We start from the raw sequence: 19,832 nt of genomic DNA, 5'->3' as shown, positions 1-19,832 counted from the left end.
TAGTACGACTAAGTTTTTAGTTATCTATCCTAGAAACGGAGCTTGCACCAGGGTTTTCTCTTGTGTCATGGCGCCACCTAGCGTCTGCTTCGGGCCAGTGCGGTGGCTGTGACGCTGTTGGTCCACCACAAGAGAGAGCCCGACGCCTGCAGTTCCCTTCTTCTTTTCTCTAATTCTGAGCTAAATGAGCACACAATTAGGACAAAATTAGGACAAAATTAGGACAAAAAGAGGACAAAATGAGGAACGCTGAACTGGTGGGACCGGATGTTCTCTGTTTCAGGTTCTACAAGCCTCGAAGCCCCACCTCTCCTTGTTAACTGTTTAAGCCAATCGGAAGGCTGGCCAAATTCTCGCAACGTTCGATTGGCCGGTTGCTTTTAGAACAACTGCTCTCTGATTGGCTGGCTGGCCAAGTGGGCATTCACTTGAGAAAAAAAAAAATCTGTTTTGCTGTGATAATTATCTCAGTAAAACAGAGGGTTTTTTTACAGGCTTTTATTTTGAAAGTAAAGTTCCTGTACAGACGCAGACTTGATGTTATGAATCTGTAACTTCTCAAAGGAATTTTTGATGTTTTAGAGGCACAAGCTCTTACGTGTTGTTTAAGGAAGTTTTCAACCTGCACCACATACTCTGTGCACAATGTCCAGCACACAAACAATAGCAAGGGACACTATATTGTTTGAGGACTATACTTCTATACTATAGGACAGTACAAATATACCACATAGCCTAAGGTGTCTCATCAGACCCACTCATAACAGGACAGTCTGAGCACAACCTTGTTTCATGGGTTATTATCTCACTCACTGCCTCATCCATTCAAACAGTCAACACATCTGAGCAGAAGGGAAACAGCTGGAGTCAGATGAACACACATTTAGGTGAGAACTGGAGGAACTTTTCTAAATTCTTGTGGAAATACTCAAGATCAACTTTTTTTTCTCCACAAAACAAGTCTTTTGTTTTTTAATTTTAAGTTTCTTTGCTGACTTTTATGGAACAAGACATCGTTTCCCTCCCAGAATCAGAAGATGGCTGCAACGGAGAACTCTAACAACTCTGTTTCCTATGAGTATGAATACTATTATGATTACATCGATCCTGTGATTGTGGATGAGAGCAAGCTGAAATACAACAAATGTAAGTTTTCATGTTTTATATGATTTTGGCATTTCTCTTCTTGTGTTGCAGGAATGTAACTGTAATTGTCCTTTTCCCTTTCAGACTCGATTGTGATCATTGTTTGGGTATTACTGGCGGCTTTTGTGGGACTCCTCTTTCTCTGTTTGAATTTTATGTCTAGCACTGGAAACATAACAATGTAAGTGTGATGCATCACATTTCATCATCATATTAAAATGTTAAAATGTATAATTCTAACACATATATACTGTAGAATACAAATCTGATGAACAGAGCAACACATCTTGACTTTTAAACACTTCCTACAGCAGGAGTCAAAGATCCAGAGTCAGAAGAAGACGCAGAATATCATCCGCATGAGCTGAGGCTGAATGAAAGCCATTTTTATGGATATGAGCGAAAAGCTTAAAAATTGAGGTTTGTGAACATAATTTCACATTATGTTCAGATTAAAGGTTTTGAAACTGGAAGAGAACAATTATTGTCAATTCTTTAAATTTCTCTGAATATCTACACACATTGCAAGGCTTCCTTTACATTTAATAAAAAATGATCCTGTGCTTTAAGCATCAGCCTGTGTTCACGACTCATGTGATCCCTTTATTTTAAAAGGACAATAAGATCTATTCATTGTTATCAGCTTCACTATCTTCTTCTTGAATGGACTCAACTCAACCTTTATGTACAGCTTATAAACATTATGAAACACAAGGACCATTTGTTAAAAACACATTTTTATGACATTTGTAAATCATCTGATAACAGAGGGTTTTATGCAAATATTTTTTACAGTAAAAAAAAAAAAGGAAGAGTACACACATTATTTGAATTAGCCGTCTTTAAAAGAACGCAGTTGTGTTTATCTCCTCCAGCTGATGATGTCTTCACAGATGGCTCTGACGGCTGGTTGTGCTTCCTTGGATCCTTTCCCTCTCTTACACTTGGTCACCAAACCGACATGAGACAGGAAGAGCTCAGCTGATGAGGCTCCGCTCCACAGCTCATGAATGTACAACGACAGCAGATGCAGCCCTGCGTCTGGAGAGGAGAAGACAAGAGGCTTCATTTAGTTACATGACAATAATTATACAGGAGTCACTTTGCTGAGGGAGACGTCAGTGTTATTATGAGTGTGTCATTATTGTGACAGAGAAAAGGTGAATATATATATATATATTTTTTTTATAGTTTGGTTAGTTTGAGTCAAATGGTTCAATAATCCAAAAACATGAAACAAGTCTCTATATTATTCTAATCTAGTCGACATATTGTCTATGAATCTCACATGAATTAGTCTAAATCAAGTTTCTCCTCCATTCCTGATTCTTAGTCTTATTCTACAGCTTTTGAGGCGTCTTCATGATTTTGTTCTTTGGCTTTTTCAATGATGCTTAATATTGCAAATGTGATACACACGGCGCTAAATAATTTAGCCAGTTTGTAGAAATTTGACTAAGCAAAATTGACTGATCTGAAAAATGTGTATGTTTTGCAACTTGTATTGTCGTTCCCATTAAATACTATGTTTTTAATTTTTTATCAGTTTCACAGTCCACTGCTTAATTTGACAAAGTAAATAATAACCAGTGTTCTGTAGCAGCGGTGATTGGGACTCGGAAGTTTCGTTTTCGATCACGACAACAGCAGCTTCATGACAACGTCAATGGCAACTGATTTTCCAGTTTGGTTCTGTGTACCGAGTCAAGCTTCACTTAAATAAACCAGTGAACAGCTCTTTATGCAGCAGCTGTGGTGAAGCTTAAGGGTTTTGTTGGTCTTAACTTGCGGCAGCTGAATTACTGCTGGACACTTTAACTGTTTGAGGAAGAAAGCTGTAACCAGCCTCACCACAGTCCAAGCAAGCAGCCCATTCCAAACAGACGTGTTTAGAAAAGGCATTTCACTTGTTTAGTAGATCTAAGTATAGCTCAATCTTCTCCTCAATTTCACCAAAAGTAACGCCCCTCAAGTTGAATTTTCCATACTCCTTTGTTAAAAAGTTGGGTAATCCTGCTCGGTACATCTCTGTGATCCCGAATGACAACACAACACAGATCCTTTAGTTATATGCAGTGGAAGTAATTTGGTAAACTTGTATAGTATTGTTTGGCAAGCTCTTACCACATCTAGCCGAATCTTGAGTGGCCTCTGGCCGGCAGGCGGAGACGACTGCCTGGTGCAGATCTGGAAGGCCGCCCTGGGCCTCAAGTAAGCAAATCATAATGTTGGTAAATCGCTGGAAGGTTTCCACTCTTGCCAAAACGCTGGAGTCACAATGAGCTTCAAAGGCCCGGTGGTAGAGTCGCAGCAGGTCAGCTTTCAAGCCGGGATCGAGCAGCATGACATCCAAAATCTCCCTGTGTTTTATCACAGCCGTTTCAACCCAGCGCAGGAAGCTCTTTGTTCTGTTCTCATCATACGAGGCCTCCACCAAGCACCTCAGGGACCACTTGGTGAGCAGGTGTGCAGCATCCCTGGCCAGCTGACTGGGATCCAGTTTGTCTCCTGGCTGAACCTGCTGCGGCTCAGAGGGAGGAAACACGGGCTCCCAGTGAAGGAGGATACTGCTGAGGCTGAGTCTACAAGCCGTTAGGGGACTCTCTCCTGGATTCTCAGTTTCAGTGTCTTCGGCCGGGGTCTCCTTCTGTGTGCGGGCCTGGGAAAAGGAGCCTTTACCTCTGGCCTTATCTCTCCCCATCCCTGAAGAGGAAGATGAACAAAAGTTTGATTATTCCATCAAAGACACGTGGAATGATTTAGATACTGTGACACAGGACAAAGCTCTAAATTCGCCAGATTGTAATTGTAGAAAAAGTTTGGCAAGTAATGACAACAAATAACAGCTTGATACTTTTGAAGCTTCATTTCCATTTGTTCTCTCTGGGGTTAGCGAGGGAGCAGACGCCCTGGAGCACTTAACGCAGGGCTGCTGTAGATTTCAGCATATTAAATTTAAAACCTTTAAGGATATAATGAATTAAATTTAAGACGCTTGTCAAGTACGACAAATATGAAAGAATATCTGAGTCCCAGGATTACTCAGGTCTTCCAGTAATTGAAGATACGGTGAAGTAGCCTAGTAGGGAATAAGCAATTTCTTTCCCATGGACTTTCCTGTCTTTTCTCATGAATGTTTGAAATATTATTCAGACCTGTGTGTTCGTAGGTTCTGATTCAGATGATAAAATTAGACTTTTTAAGATCCCAGACCTGAGCTGGCGTTGTTGCAGTATGATCTTGAGGAGGGAAAACCTGAATAACATGGGCTTGGCTTTATTACAGGCCCGAATATATTAATCATTGTGGGAATAAATGTCAGCTTTTTGGTCATCCTTTCTTTTTTCCATTCAGTGATTGCAGTACTTTGTCCACCCCTGACATTGAAAGACAACCATTACGGCTTCTGGGTTTGAACCACTCACCCAGCAAAGCCTTCACTTTGTGCTTTTCAGACAGGACTTGTATTTGGGCAGAGAGTTCCTTGTTGCCGGACAGCGTGGCCCAGCAGAGGAGCAGCACGAGGACCTCGGCACAGGAGAGAGGCTGCGGGAGCATGGAGAGTCGCTCGGCCTCTTTGTTGACATTGAGAGCCGTGCCACGATGCTTCAGGATGGAGGACAGGGTCTCCAGATACATGCTGAGCTCGGCAGCCTTCAGACCCGCTAACCTGACAGGAGGAGGTCAAACAAACAGTCAAGATTTACTATGTATAACGTCAACAATGTCTGATAACAACTGCCTGAAAATTAAACTTAAATTACGTTCATTGTACTTTTAAATGTCCCTGACAGTTTTGGGGGCTTTACCTGTGGTGTCTGCTGACGGCCAACGTCGCACACAGGAACTCACAGACGAAAGGAAGAGGGAGACACTTCACTGAGCTCGGAGGTTTCCCCTCTGCAGACACGGAGGCTTCAGCTGCATCCACCTGCTTCTCCTTCTGCCCCAGGTTTGTAAACCACAGCACGTGGAGCAGATCTACGACGGCACTGAGCAGACGCAGGTCTCGATTCCTGAGGGGAACGATAAGAACAGACTTGATGCAGAGAATATGAAGAGATTATGGTAATGTTACGACTGATAATGTCAAAATGAAGACGGGACCTTACCTTTTTTCAACCAACTGTGTCATCCAGGTCAGAAGTCCACAGCTCTTTGTGAGGTTATAAGCTGCTTTGTTCACACGGGCAGCCTGGCACAGCACCCTGATAATCTGAGCCTAATGGAGAGATTCATGCAAAAATAACAACAACACTTATTTAATCCTTATGACGTGTATTTCAGAGCGTCAGGCACCTTCCCCTCATTAGTTTTCCTGCTTGATTTGTCAATATTTCCTTATTCTTTTCATGCCTTTCTCCTGAGTTTACAACTTTATTATCTTTCCCAATTTCATTATCAGTGTGTTGTATGATTGTGAGTCCCTCAGTGTGTACCTGTGACTGATCATCACACAGGGGACTGCTGCTGAAGCCTAAAATGCTCCTGAAGATGCCTTGTTGCTCGCACAATTCGTAGCAGTGTCCATCACTTATCCCTTCCTCCAGCACGCTCAGAATCCACTCGCGTTCCATCTTGTGCTGCGGGACAAAAAAAACAAGACGGAAATCGAACACTCCTTCACAGAAACAGATACGATCAGTCTGAGCTGAGCAAACAAACTGTTGAAGGTTGAAAGTTGTTGATGCACTGAGAGTTTATTTTCCCAGTCCTTCATTTGGTCAGGGTCAAATTCATCCATCGTGATGTTAAGGCCATAGTGCTGCATTTTGTGTTGTGGTTTTAAAGCGTAGCAGTTTCTGTATCTGGGAGTTTTCATGCTGCGTGATGACAACCCGATTTACAATGTACTGAAACTGGTAGTCTTTTAATAGGAGGCCTCATTTGAGCTGGTTTTACTTTGGTTTTCCTTGATCCTGTTTTTTAATAATCTTTTATTCTTACAGATCTCATTCCCTGGACTTCACAGAACAAGAAAAATAAAGAATAAATGTTATTTGGGCAGTTTTCTACATTACCTCTAAGTCACAACCATAAAATAGCTTGAAGAACTCTGGGACTCTTCTGAAGTCCAAACTCTGATGGGACAGGAGGAATCGGTTTAAAACCATGTACATGTGGTCCTCTGGAGAAACAGAAACAACAAGGGAAAGTCAGCAGTGGTAGAATATTTAACTACATCTTTAACAAACATTCTTAATGAAATATCAGGAGTCAAATGACACAGGGAGAAGCTCAAGTTCTCATGGATACACACCAGGTTTCAGCATCTGCTGAGCTCCTCTCGTGACGAACGTGGTCATGACAAAGGGAAGTCTTTGATTCGGATTATGAACCCCGTTCTTCACCGTGTCCATCAGGTACAGAAGCTGTTTGACCAAAAACAAAACAACGTCAACGATTCTGGAGGCAATTGCTCTCACATACACCTCATTCAGACCTGGTATTAAAACATTAGCCTGAGAGAGGTGTGAATTCACCAAATACACATTGAGGTTCACTGCAACACTTGTGTCCTGAGAGAGGGATCCCACACATCTGGCTCTCTTTGAGGCTTCTACGATGATTCCTTCTGTTGTAAGGGTTTAGTTGGAAATGTTTTCTCACCCTACAGACTGAGGATGTTGCACTTTGTACTGATGGTTAAATCCTATAGGACAAATAGGGATTTGATTTGCATACTAGGCCACAGTGAAGCTTACATCCTCTTACATGACAGTTTCATAATGAAACCAAAGTATTTTTACACTTCTCACTGTTTCCCATACATTGAGTTATTTGTGACTACAATAACACTCACTACCACATTCAAATGAGTAAGCTCTGCTCCCCCATCTCTCCCTCCTTCACACACATTGATCACAAGATTCTAATATCAGGTGTGGACACACGTACTTTGTGCTGTCCACTTGTTTTTCAATCTTTTCAAGACAGATGTTGATACCACTAATGACCGGGGCCTTATTCACACCCCACCTCCCTGTGACTTTACCTGTCCCTTCTCCCTGAACCTGGCGCCCTCCAGGTGTTGGTAGAAGCAGCTCAGCACGTGGTACGCTGCTGCTCGCACCTTCGGGTCGTAGCTACTCAGACACATTACTGTAAATCCCAGAGCGTGGCTGGACACAAACTTGAGGCAGTCAATCACACATTCTGTCAGAGAGAAGATAAAGAATACAACACACGTAAACCTTAATGACCCACACTGATGAGGAGCAGGAGTAATGACTACAGAGGTAAAATATCCTCACCTGGCTGAAGTATGGTACTGAAGAGAGGCAGAAGGAAACAGGGATCATACACGTTCCCAAGGTCCTTCACTGTGTTAGTGTTGGTCAGCAGCTCACTGCCTTCCTATAAAAAGGGAGGAAAAACAAGTATTAGGTCAAATCATCCCAATAACAAAACCACTGTCTCACTTACTACTAATGGTATCTGGCCAAACAGATAAGAACAACATTTGAAAATAACAACACTGTTGTATAATTTGGTTTCTCCAAATACAGTAAGTCCTTCTACAAATATGGTGCAGGAAAATAAATACGAGTTCAGATATCAACCTGTAGGATGAGTCTTCGCCGCTGTGGAAATTGTGCGATAGTTTGGAGCATCCCTTCAGGTTTCAGCAGAGCCAACAGGTCGTCGGAGCTCGCCTGTTTCCACAGAGACGCTCCCAGACTCGTCCTGGTCTTGTGATGCTCCACAGCTGCTGAGCCCCACAGGAAGGACCTGCAGCCGAAAAGTCAGGGTGAGTGTTTGCATTAAATAAGCGCACTTGTTGAACGTGTGCAAACATATAGACTGTATAAAAAGATCACTGGCACAACAGCGCCACAAGTCAAATGATTTGATCACCCCCTGGTGGCTGGCTGCAGTAAAGGTCATAATCCCAACATTCTCCATGTTAGCAGATGGGACGTGAACCAAAAAGTACACAGGAAATATTGTATATAAAAGAAAGTTCCTGTCATTTGATTGTTTTTCTCACACTGATGTTTTTTCAAGTGTTAATTTTTTCAGCTAAGTTTGGTTTTTATTCGTTATTTTGATGCAAAATGCGGTGAAACGTCATAATCGACTTGTGATTGGTCAAACAAATGTATTGGGAAGACCTTGATACCGCAGCTGTTTTGAGTGCAACATTAAAAAGAATGAATGTGACTTACTGAAACTTCAGCAGACTGACTTGGTTTCTTTCGTATTCCTGAAGAAGCAGTAACAGCTTCTGATCTGCACCAACAAATCAAAATGTGAGAAACAAAAAACAAACCCAAAAACCTAGAAAGTCTTATGATTTCCTGTTTGACCTGAAGTATTCAGCGTGGCTCCATATGCTCCCAGTAATAAAACAAAGTGACTGCTGTTGCAGACTGTTGGGCATTTCCTCACCAGACAGAGAAGAAAAGACACTAACGCTTCTGAAATTACAACAAAATGAACATGTGTATAATCAGCGGTTGAGGATCAGAGCTTCATGTTTGTAACGAAATCTATTTTTATGTACGCTACCTTTGGCTTGACCTCTGCTGGGCTCTTCATCCGAGTCGAGCATGGTGGGCAGGAAGAGAGAATGGCTGCTGGTCATCATGTGAAGGGTCGACAAAGGAATCAGATCCTTCAGAACTTCACTGTCGCCATACATCACTTTCAACAGGCCGCTCAAAGTGTCCAGGAAGTGATGATCTCTGTAACGATATCTAGGGAGGAAGAATATTTCTGATAAACTTTTGAGCCGCTTTGAATCAAACAGCGAAAACAGACTCCGACATAAATCTTACTTCAGTCCATTCTTGACAAAACTGTTCCATTCAGCTGCAGTGATGTCTTCGGCTGAAGTCTGCGTGAAGAAGACTCATTAATGAAATGCATGAAATGAAGCCAGAAAATGAAAAGCATGTGCGAGGAGAGTTCACCCACTAGGAGTCTCTGCAGCCGCTCCAGGATGTTCTGCTCCTGCTCTGACGGAGAAGCAGCCTGATCTTTACAGTGACTATAGGAGCCGGTGAGACACTTGACGGCAGCAGTTGTGACAGACTTCCTCCAGGTTTCTAGTTCTTCTGGGAAATCGGCCAGTTTCTCGGTGATAACGTCTACAAGCTGCCACCTGGGAGAGAAAACAGTTAATAACTTGTCACAGTGATAATTGACTTTGTATTAAGAGCTGATTATTACCTTTCAAAACTGTCCACTTTCTGAAGAGCATTGGGAAGGTCCTTCATCAAATCCCCGATGTCTTGGGTGTTTGCAGAGAGTTTGATCAAACTGGCGAGAGCTTCAACAAACTGGGCACCAGAATCTTCTGTCAGGTTTCCCAGAATGCACTGGGCCAATTTGGGGAGCAGTTCTTTCTTTAGGGAATTTAAAACTTCTTTTTGCACTATAAAAACACAAAAATGTGCATGTTTTAATTAATGTACAAGATAAGATCGACTAAACCCTGTTGCTTTATGCTTTAGGACAATGGAGAACTTGATTTAGTACAAACCATCTTTGGGTCTGGCCGGGTCCTCCCTACTTGCCACCTGTAGGTAGGTACTGATCAGAGGAAGGAATGTTTCGGACTGATCTGATAGCTTCTTCATGTTTGCAGGCTCTAAGCACCACACCTCGAAGCAGAGGCGGTGGGTGGAGGAGTTCTGCAGCAGCAGAGCGCTGATGGCCTGAGTGTCTGAGGCCGGCTGCTGGAGACAGTGCAGCAGCACGTCAGTGTGGATGAGTCGGGCACTGCCGGGCTCGCTGGACACAGCCTGATGCAGGAACTCTTCCAGCGCAGGACTGGAGCAGGACAGCAGCAGCGTGCTCAGGCCGTGCAGGTGCGCCTGTGTCAGGAAGATGCTGTTGTCCTGGGTGGGGTTGGATTTACTCTCTGTGAGGATCTGCAGTGCTGCATGACCGTAGACACTCAGCTTGGCTGGTGTGCCCTTGCTGCCAGGAGAGATGAGGCTCTCCTGAGGGAGGAGCAGCAGCTTGTACACCACCTCCCTCAGATTACAGGGCTCCATGTGGCTGTGCAGAGACAGGAGGGCCTGGAAACATCGGGACTGTTTCTTGGCAGCCTGAGAGCCCTTCTCAGTTAACTCCTTGAGAACAGATCTCTCTACCGCCCCCATGTAGCCGTGTAGGAGCTCCAGTTGGTTCAGATCACGAAGAACGGGGGCGCTGGTCTTAAGCAGGGCCAGAGTGTTATCGGTCAGATGAGCACACAGATGCTTCAGTCGGACAGGGTTCAGAGTGTTTGGAGGCAAAGCAGAAGACTCCAGAGCCAGAAACCACTGCTCCAAACACGGGTGCTTGAAGATCGAGCCAAGAACCGAAACAAGTATCTAAAAAGGAGAGGAGGCCATATTAGATGTACTTAATCTAAAAATATAAATGAATGTAATGATATTAGTCATGCTGCCGGCAGAACTGATTTCACATAAAGTCAAGAACAAAAGCTGAACTTTGTCTAACCTGCTCTTTCTTGGCTTCTACTGCGGGCGACTGGTTGAGTTCCAGGAAAAGCTCTGATCCTTCTTGGAGGTTCTCCGCTGCTGCTGGCTCTGTTTCCATGTTCTCCTCAAAGCCTTGGAGCTTCATCACCAAACCCTGGAGTTGTCCCATCAAGGTCGTCAAAAGGGCAGCGCCCGTGTCTTTGGAGAACTGCGTCGAAAAAACACGATGTGCTGTGGATATTTTTAAACTTGGAAATGCATTGAAAGGCGACCTTGTCTTGTGCTCTCTCTTACCGTGCCAAAGTTTTCCACTGTTGATTTGATGTAGAGTAGGATCTGCTTTATTGCTACTTGGAACTCATCCATTGACATGAGGGCTAGAGTTTCTTCCACGTTCTTACTGAACGTTTCTTCAAGCAGAGTGCTCGGTCCCTGGCTATACGCTGCTTTCATCAGTGCAGTGTATGAACTGGAAGTGGGTGATTCCTCTGAAAGGCCTTCAGAAGACTTGAACTGCAGAACAAGAGAGAAATATTATTTTTCCACTCAAATAAATGACATCTCTCCTTCAGTGAAACTGTGTTGGTGTTAGTATAAACTGACCAGGTCCTCCTGGCTCTGCTGTGGCAGCCACTTGGAGTAATACTGATGAAGGTGTATGACGGCACGATGCGGAGAAGCCGACGGGTTGGAGGCTACGAGCTCTTTGTCATACTGCAGCAGAGCCAGGCAGAGGGGCAGCGGCTCTCTCTGACAGTGCAGCACGTCAGTGAGCACAGCGGACAGGTACTCATGTACAACACCTGAGGGAAGAAAAGATGTAAAAGAAAATTGAGGTGTGCATTGACAAAAAAAACATCTTTTACCATTTCTGCTCCAAAACAAGTTGCTCCACTCTCCACCTTTCAATTCACAGCTACTTGTTCAAATCGATGGTTTACCTTTGTTTTCTGGCAGTTTGTTCCGGGCCTCCAGGGCAGCAGGTACCACCACACTGAAGGGGAAGGTTTGAATAATGAGGTCTTCACTCAGAGACGGACCAAACTCCTCCATCTCACCGTCATTTCCCTCCATAATGACATCAAGCATGTCCAAGACATCTGCAAAACATGGTCAGGTAATAAAAATCACTTTCCAGAGACGAAGCTTATCGTTAGAGGAAAATCAGGTTTGATTAGAGTTCATATTTAAATTCTCACCGTCGATGTGAGAGATGGGGATACTGGCAGCGTCCCCCTCCTGGTTACTCAGGTTCGCCTGCAGGTAAGCTGCCTCCTGCACCAGACTGGCAACCTTATCTGTGTAAGTGTAGGAGCTGCACACAAGTTTCACCAGCACCTGGAGTGAGAGAACAGGAGTTTAGGATCAATCATAAGTACGGTGTTATGATTCAACATTTCATATTAAGTTGATTTAAACAATCTCACCCTCTCCAAGAACAGGATGACGGTCTCTTGGTGCTGTGGCTCGACTCTGGTCAGCTGATCGAGCCAGAGATTGAGCTCAGTCCAGTTGTACTCGAACACGCCACTGTCCTTTAACACCTGAATACGAGGCAGGAAATAGAGAACAGCTGTTCATGATCCCTGAAGCTGTGTTTCAGCAATACTGTTGGGAAGAATCTGTCAAAGTCAAGTGTGAAACTTGGACAGTTAAATATTAACATAGATAAAATGTCCTAAGCTGCTCTCACTTTATCATCTTCATAAATATGCAGTTTCACAGCAGTTTTATTTTGCTTTAGGACAAAGTTATCTTCTTAAATGTAGGGATTGAAACATCCTCCAGAATAGTTTTGGAATGGTTCACATGTTCTCTAGAAACGATGCTGTGACCTCAGATGAAATTATTAGTACCTTAAACTGTGGTGATGTATTTAAAAAGTGTATTTTAGTTCTTGCTTTCCTTTAATTTTGAGAAATTCCACTCTAAATTGGGGTAAATATTAATAATCAAGTCATGTTGGTAAATTTGAAGTTGAAATTAAAGTTAAAAGTTAAATTTGTCAACTTTTGTGCAAACTGAGAGCAAATGCAGAGACGAAGAGGAAATGTGTCTCACTTTGAGAACCAGCATGCGTGTGGAGGTCTTCAGGTGGCTGCTGCTGCTGCTGACAAACATCTGGAGAAGCAGATACAGCACCGACTTCTCGGCAGACGGGGATTCAGCATCTGCAGCATCCTGAAAATACAACAACATGGAGATCACATTATAAACAACATTGATTACAAAGCAAACCTCCGAAACAACAATAAATTATATAAAAGGACTTTACCTGTATCCGGAACCAGGAGAACTTGCTTGCAGGGAGATCAAGGGCCAACTGCAGTATCTGATACTGCAGCACTGGAGGGACTTCTTGTCTCATTCCTTTCTCTGACACAATGCCTAGTGGGGTAAGGACAATAATTCAGATTTAAAGCCTATTGCTAAAGATCAGGACAATATTCAAAGTTATATCCTCTCCACAGGAAAAAAAACTATAACGTCACCTTTAAAGAGTTTGCTGAAGTCAAATTTGCACTGGTTGACCAGATGTGGCACCACTCTCTGGTAAAGACAAATGACCTGAAGGATCAGAGCCTTGAGCATGATGACCTCAGCTGTCTCTGCAACTGCAACATAAAATACACAAGTCCGTCAAACTCCTTTGTTTAACGAGACTCATTGCAATAAACAATATTCATGCACTGAAAATGTTATTTACCAGGTTCTTCCTTTTTATTATCTGTCTTTTCAGAGGTCCCCTCTGTTTTGGTCTTTTTGTCTTCCCCCTCCGTCTTTTCCTTCTTGCTGAGCGACTGCCACTTTGCAACGATGCTCGTCATATCAGGCAAAATCTGGAGCAGAGCACAAGAAGTACAGACAGTGAGATGTTGAATGAAGCATCATTATGATGTGTCGTGTGTTTAATGACGGCACTTTCCCCGAGCTTACCTTGCTGAGTGTCTCCCTGTACTGCTCCACCAGGTCCACCATCATGTCAGCAGTGTAAACATCCGAGCTGTGCCCCTCCATCAGGTACTCAATGTTCTTACTGGCTCTTTTCAAGAAGAAGTTCGTCATGGACAGAGTTGTGAGCTGCACTCCCGTGTTGTTAAACTGTCAAACACAAGAGGGAAACAACTTCAAGGTTACTGTACATTTTGAACTTTTTTTCTTTCCATTGTTGACTGTGCTAAAGGATTCATTCGATGAGGCTCAGTCACTTACACTGAGGCCCTGTGTGAAGAAGGCCTTGTTGCAGACGGGAGGAAGAGAGACCACCATCATCATGGAGAGAAGGCGAGGGAGAGGGAAGAGCTCAGAGGTTTGAAAGACTGTGGAGAGCTCCGGCTGGGCCTGGTAGATCTGACAGGAAAATGAAAAGAGGAGCATTACTGTCTTTTTTAAAATGAGCCAACACGGTTTTTTCTATCACAGATGTCTCAAGATTAATAATAGAAACACACAGTTTAGTGCATTTATCTGCCCAAGGCCCACGAGTCCCCTTCTATTCAATCAAGCCATAAAGCTACGGCCACACTACGTTATTCAATCTACACATTGGTAGAATAGCAGGTTTTTAGCCTTATTTGTTGACATACAACAGCTGGAAAATCCTAACGCATACAATTAAACTACATTTAAATCAGTTATATCTATTCTTATATTTTTATATATGTATTTTTTATTATTTTATTTAATCTTAAATTAAGTTATTTGATTTCTGCCTCTTTTTCTTTACCCTGAGTGTTTGATTGTGGGTTGGGGGTGTTCAGAAACATTTGTATGTTTATAAATGTTTGAATGTATGTTTCTTATATGTAAAACTCAATAAATATATTGTTTTAAAAAAAAATCAGTTAAATCAGTGCCCAGAATACACCAGTTTTTTTCACAGAGACCCAAAAATGATTCTCTGGGAAATCTGTAAGAGAAAGTGAAGAAAGAATTCCTGGGTCGACGCCAAAATGTAAAAGGTTCATTCATTGCTGATGTCCAATGCTTTCACCAAGTTTTGAGAAAATCCATTTAAGTCGTTTTTGTGTAATCCCGCAGACCAAAGTCCTTGGCCTGTGTAAAAATTACCTTTTTCAGCAGCTTTACATTGTCCTGCCAAGCACTTTTGAGACGGGGTGCGTAGGAATACTGAGTCTCCTTGAAGTATCTGGCCAGAATATCAGGACTGGCTTTGAGTATGTTCACTACCAGTTCAGCCACCAGTTCATCTTCTGTCGCCTGCTTCAGCCCGACCAGGAACTGAAGTAATACAATGTTACCAGCTCTGGAAAGAAAGAGAAAAAGAAAATCCAGCATCAACAAGAGGAGTTCTCAGAGGAGGATGAGGTTAACTCAACATCCTACAGTTCACTTACCTGCCAGCGGTGCCAAAGCTGGCGTCATGAAAGGTGATTCCATGTTTACGAGAGCAACACAGGTCAACGAGGAAAGTGTGAGCCAGATCCCGGATGACAGATTTCCCAGCATGCTCCGAGCTCTCCACCACCTTCGAAAAGTAAATAATAGGTAGACCCACAAGTTAAAAATTTGACAGAGCCTTCATTTCAATGAACTCAAGACCATAAAGCAAGCATCTTACTTTGGTATCATCAGTGGTCGCATCAACAATCCCGTTCCACTTGTACAGAGAAGCGATGTTCGCCAAAACAGCGGCAGTGAAAAAACGCACTTTCTGTGTTTTACTTAACATCTTGTTCTGTAAAACCTGCAGAATGAGAAACAACAATGAATATAATCATCAGATCTGTATTTACTAGAGTTGTAAATGTAAAGATTGCTGCACACTTACTCTGGTCTTCAGTGTGGACAGGATCAGATCCACGAGGGACATCCTGTCCTCCTTCAGGCCCGTACTCAGGATCTCTGGCAGGAGCTCTGACACAGCAAATCAGAATATCATCAGCGCACTGGAGGTTTGTTTGTTTGTCGTGTTGATGACAAATCAATATTTAAATCATAATTACCTTTGAGATCTAATATCTGTCCAACTAATACATTATCTCCAGACACCAGAAAGGAGAGAACAAACTGGATATAAGCCATGCGGACATCAGGTCTTCCCTGGAAATGAGCAGAGAAACGTTTGTGTAGGAACATATCTGGCGTGTGTATGCATAGAAAAATAAAGAAACCGCACAACTGTGATACAAAAACAATGACAGCACCTTCTTGTCCCGTCTCTTTGCCAGTCCAGACAGAGCTTTGCTGATGTGAATGTGACTGAAGACTTCTCTGGCAGCTTCTGGGCCTTGAGACACCAGAGCGGACAGGAGGCTGAGGCAGTGACGGACAAACCTGTGCACAGGGGACACAACACAACATCAGCTGGACAGTAAAATACCTGTAGGCCAAGGGGACATACAATTGCACTATTGTTGTTCTATTTTTCTCTTCAGCTGTATATATATATATATTTAGATATATATATTTTATTTTCTATTTAAAATTTTGATATTCTATTTTATACTATTTCTATTTAATTTTTTTTAGTTGTAATTACTTGAGCATTGCTAGAAGAGAGCCTGTGACTCAAGCATTTTATTGCCAGCGACTGCTTAATGTTATTGTTGTGCATTTGATAATAAAAATCTTGAATCTTGAACATGGGCCCCGGGTGAAATGTGATCGGCCCCTGAAGAGAGCCTGTCAAACAATTTAGAAAATATATTCAATGCTCAAGTTCTAAGAGCTAATAGTAGAAAAGGAATTACTCTAACGTGTACCTCTCTGAATCAGGAATTGTGCATGGATCTTGGACATTTAATTGGCCCCTCTGTGTAAATTGTGGCCCCTCTAAAGTTCCTATATCCGCCCCTGCTGTAAGGATGTCTTCAAACCAACCTGTGATTGGCTGAGTGCAGAGATCCCTGCACGAGCTTCATGTGGCTGGAAACTGTCTTTTTCACGATGGCGCTGCCGACCATGTTGAAGTGGGACAGGTCGCTGGCTGTCCTCAGCAGGATCATCTCCAGACTCTCGAAGATCAGCATCAACTGGACACAACCACAGGATCAGACATTCATTTCTACCCCCCCAAAAAAACAAATCAGACAGTCTCCCACTCAGCAGCACTTCAGTTTACCTCTGCCTCCTCGTGCTTCTCTCCCTCCAGCAGCTTGAAGATCTCTGCACACTCCATGGAGATCTTGATGTAACCTTCCACCACATCGTACAGCTCAGAGGACGGAAGCCTCTTGGCGATGGAGATGAACGTCTCCAGTCCTGCAGGAGGAGGACACATGGAGGTAAACACATGGAGGTGGACACATGGAGGTAGAAACATGGAGGTAGACACATGGAGGTAGAAGTATGGAGGTAGAAACATGGAGGTAGAAACATGAAGATAGAAACATGGAGATGGAACATGGAGGTAGAAGTATGGAGGTAGAAACATGGAGGTGGACACATGGAGGTAGAAACATGGAGGTAGAAACATGTAGATAGAAACATGGAGGTGGACACATGAAGGTAGAAACATGGAGGTGGAAACATGGAGGTGGACACATGAAGGTAGAAACATGGAGGTGGACACATGAAGGTGGACACATGGAGGTAGACACATGGAGGTGGAAACATGGTAGAAGTATGGAGGTAGAAACATGGAGATGGAAACATGGAGGTAGAAACATGAAGATAGAAACATGGAGATGGAACATGGAGGTAGAAGTATGGAAGTGGAAACATGGAGGTAGACACATGGAGGTAGACACATGGAGGTAGAAACATGGAGATGGAAACATGGAGGTAGAAACATGAAGATAGAAACATGGAGATGGAACATGGAGGTAGAAGTATGGAAGTGGAAACATGGAGGTGGAAACATGGAGGTGGACACATGAAGGTGGACACATGGAGGTGGAAACATGGAGGTGGAAACATGGAGGTGGACACATGGAGGTGGAAACATGGAGGTAGAAACATGAAGATAGAAGCATGGAGGTAGAAACATGGAGGTGGAAACATGGAGGTGGAAACATGGAGGTGGAAACATGCATGAAGGAGGGATGGGACTCAAACACATTAAAACACCATGTTGACATCCACTCACCCTTCTTAGCTGTGGTCGCTTCCTTTAGCATGGCTTTAAACCCAGTCCCGTTAAACTCCGGGACTTTCTCCTTCTTCGCCGGAGGGTTCGACTCCGGAGAATCTTCACTTTGACGCTTTAGACCCATTTTTACCAGATGGGGAAACAATATGAAGGCTTTATATTTGATCTTCACTCATCTGCCGCGAAACTTCTGTCAGAATGACCCACGTTGCGGTGTAAACAGAGAGCTGCGTGACGGAAATGTCGTCCGGGCGGAAACTTGTATCTTCTGAACTTCGGTTCCGCATTCTTCAATGTCTTATTCCCTTTAAGAGAAACTTGTGGTTCCTGCTCCATCCTCAGTGGAAACCCACTTCCGCCACTGTGATGCAAAAATAAATAAAGATTCTGCAAGTCATTATAATGAGAAACTAAGTTCAATGCACCTTTCTTTTCATATTCATCCTACATTAAATACTTCAACATATCATCAATTACTGATGCTAAGAAAAGATCAAATGATTATTTCTTCATACCACTATGGGGACATTTAGTATGTAGTCAAAAAATAGAGATAAATAAGAAAACATGCAATATAAGAGCAAGGGAGTATAAAATGGAAATATAATAGAAATTTAAACAGAATATATACAATTGAAAGCATTGCACATTAGCCATTGAATTCCACAAATAGGAGTGAGTATTAAATGGATAATAAATATTGTAAAAATAGCATCAAAGACAGAAAGTCTCCAATCTTTCCTTTTAACACTTTCTAATTGGAGGCGCCTCCCTGTGGAGAGATGGCTGCACAGCACCTGGTCCAGTAGCATCTGGTCCATTTATCACATCCTTTGTGAAATCAGGGAGTAAATCAGGAAGTCACTTTTTGGAGGGAAACTGCAAAGGCCTCACCTGCAAAAAACAGGAAAAATTAAATAAATAAATAAGATTCCAAGTTCCCATCAGCTCTCAGCAGCCTTTGGATAAAGGAGCTAAGTTTGAATCTTTCATCTGAGGAAGCAAAAACTGGCAGATCAGAATTTTCAACTTCTTTCACTGACTTCACTCCCGAGGCCGCCAGATCATGAGCGAAACATCACAGTGTAATAACTATCAATATTTCATTAATTCGTTATCAATTTTTGAAATCATTGTATTTCTTTATGGTCTTCACTCTCCGACATGCCTTGTTTTAGTTGCAGTCAAATGCAGCATAATCACTTTTTGCCGAGACCACGCAGACATAGCTGTGGTTTAGCTTTGTAGCTTATTTGATAAGTGTGTGGTTGTGAACCAAAGTGGAGCCTCAGTTATTCTTTCAGCATACTTCACAGACACTGCCTGGACGTATCTGATGTTTCACTGATAAGAGACCAAAGTTCTGAAATATAAAACCTATGTCTCTCAAACCGTGGTCGTCTATTCCAGTCTTGCTTTTAGCATGTAATTGTATATTTATTAGATGGTTATGATGAGGGATCAGATGAAGCCATTCTTGTGGTGACTACCCTCAAAGCTTCTTTTAGTGGATTTGCATTATTGTGTCCAAATGACACAGAAAGACACACAACTATGATTATTCAGTGCAGTGGATGTGGTGTCAATCTTCTCCAGACACAAAGGAAAAGGCAGCTTAGATTAGAATAGTTTGTGTTCCTGAAAAAAATTAATTTACTTGACTCAATTTAGTAGTCGTTCAATGATATGTCCACCAGGGGTCACTTTTGCTCAGGTTGAGAGTTTACTTGCAGGTCGACTGTCTCACAGCAGATTATATCCAACAAGAGGCCCAATGAATCAAACACTGCAGAGCTGCCCTGAGTCACTCTTAGGCCGCAGCGTCATATTGTAAAACTGTGTAATTACTGCGTGAAGCTTCCAGATTCACTTTGTTGAATTATAATTATTGTCCAGTGAGGTCGGGCCTGCAGGTCGTCTGCTATTGTCTGGGATGTAACTTGTTGGGATCCTGGTGATTTGATTACAGCTCACTGCTGCGCTTGCTATAGAGAAAAACATCAGGCTGTGGTGCAGAAATGGACCAAACACTGCTTTTAAGGTATCTTTAGAACAAATTGGACAAATTCAATTCGATTTTAATTGTAAAGCGACAAATCATTATATACATTATCTCAATGTGCTTTAAATAGAAGGTCGACACAATATGTTTTCAGCTTTCTTTACACATTTATAGAGAACAATAGCAGTATGCA

The 19,832-nt window shown here is 42.7% G+C and overlaps 1 protein-coding gene across 1 annotated transcript; it reads right to left on the bottom strand.

The window, feature by feature from the left end:
- Positions 1-1,928: 1,928 nt before the first annotated feature.
- Positions 1,929-17,761, bottom strand: urb1 (URB1 ribosome biogenesis homolog). Its single transcript, XM_061073189.1, has 39 exons — positions 17,635-17,761; positions 16,669-16,808; positions 16,428-16,579; positions 15,752-15,881; positions 15,551-15,647; positions 15,376-15,461; positions 15,166-15,291; positions 14,942-15,063; positions 14,655-14,850; positions 13,797-13,934; positions 13,521-13,685; positions 13,291-13,423; positions 13,076-13,186; positions 12,859-12,971; positions 12,645-12,764; positions 12,011-12,127; positions 11,783-11,921; positions 11,525-11,683; positions 11,187-11,386; positions 10,878-11,096; positions 10,603-10,791; positions 9,635-10,472; positions 9,322-9,526; positions 9,062-9,253; positions 8,928-8,990; positions 8,659-8,846; positions 8,457-8,567; positions 8,316-8,379; positions 7,710-7,878; positions 7,401-7,503; positions 7,142-7,302; positions 6,407-6,518; positions 6,168-6,274; positions 5,586-5,729; positions 5,259-5,368; positions 4,956-5,162; positions 4,572-4,816; positions 3,271-3,849; positions 1,929-2,187 (listed from the first exon to the last, which is right to left on the bottom strand). Exons 1-39 carry the CDS (start codon positions 17,759-17,761, stop codon positions 2,009-2,011), a joined length of 6,756 nt encoding a protein of 2,251 aa, XP_060929172.1. The 3' UTR covers positions 1,929-2,008.
- Between the last annotated feature and the right edge of the window lie 2,071 nt (positions 17,762-19,832).

Source organism: Limanda limanda, chromosome 6 (assembly GCF_963576545.1).
Source record: "Limanda limanda chromosome 6, fLimLim1.1, whole genome shotgun sequence".
NCBI lineage: Eukaryota > Metazoa > Chordata > Actinopteri > Pleuronectiformes > Pleuronectidae > Limanda > Limanda limanda.
Note: the sequence above shows the minus strand (reverse complement) of the source record. Positions and strands in the feature narration are given on the sequence as shown.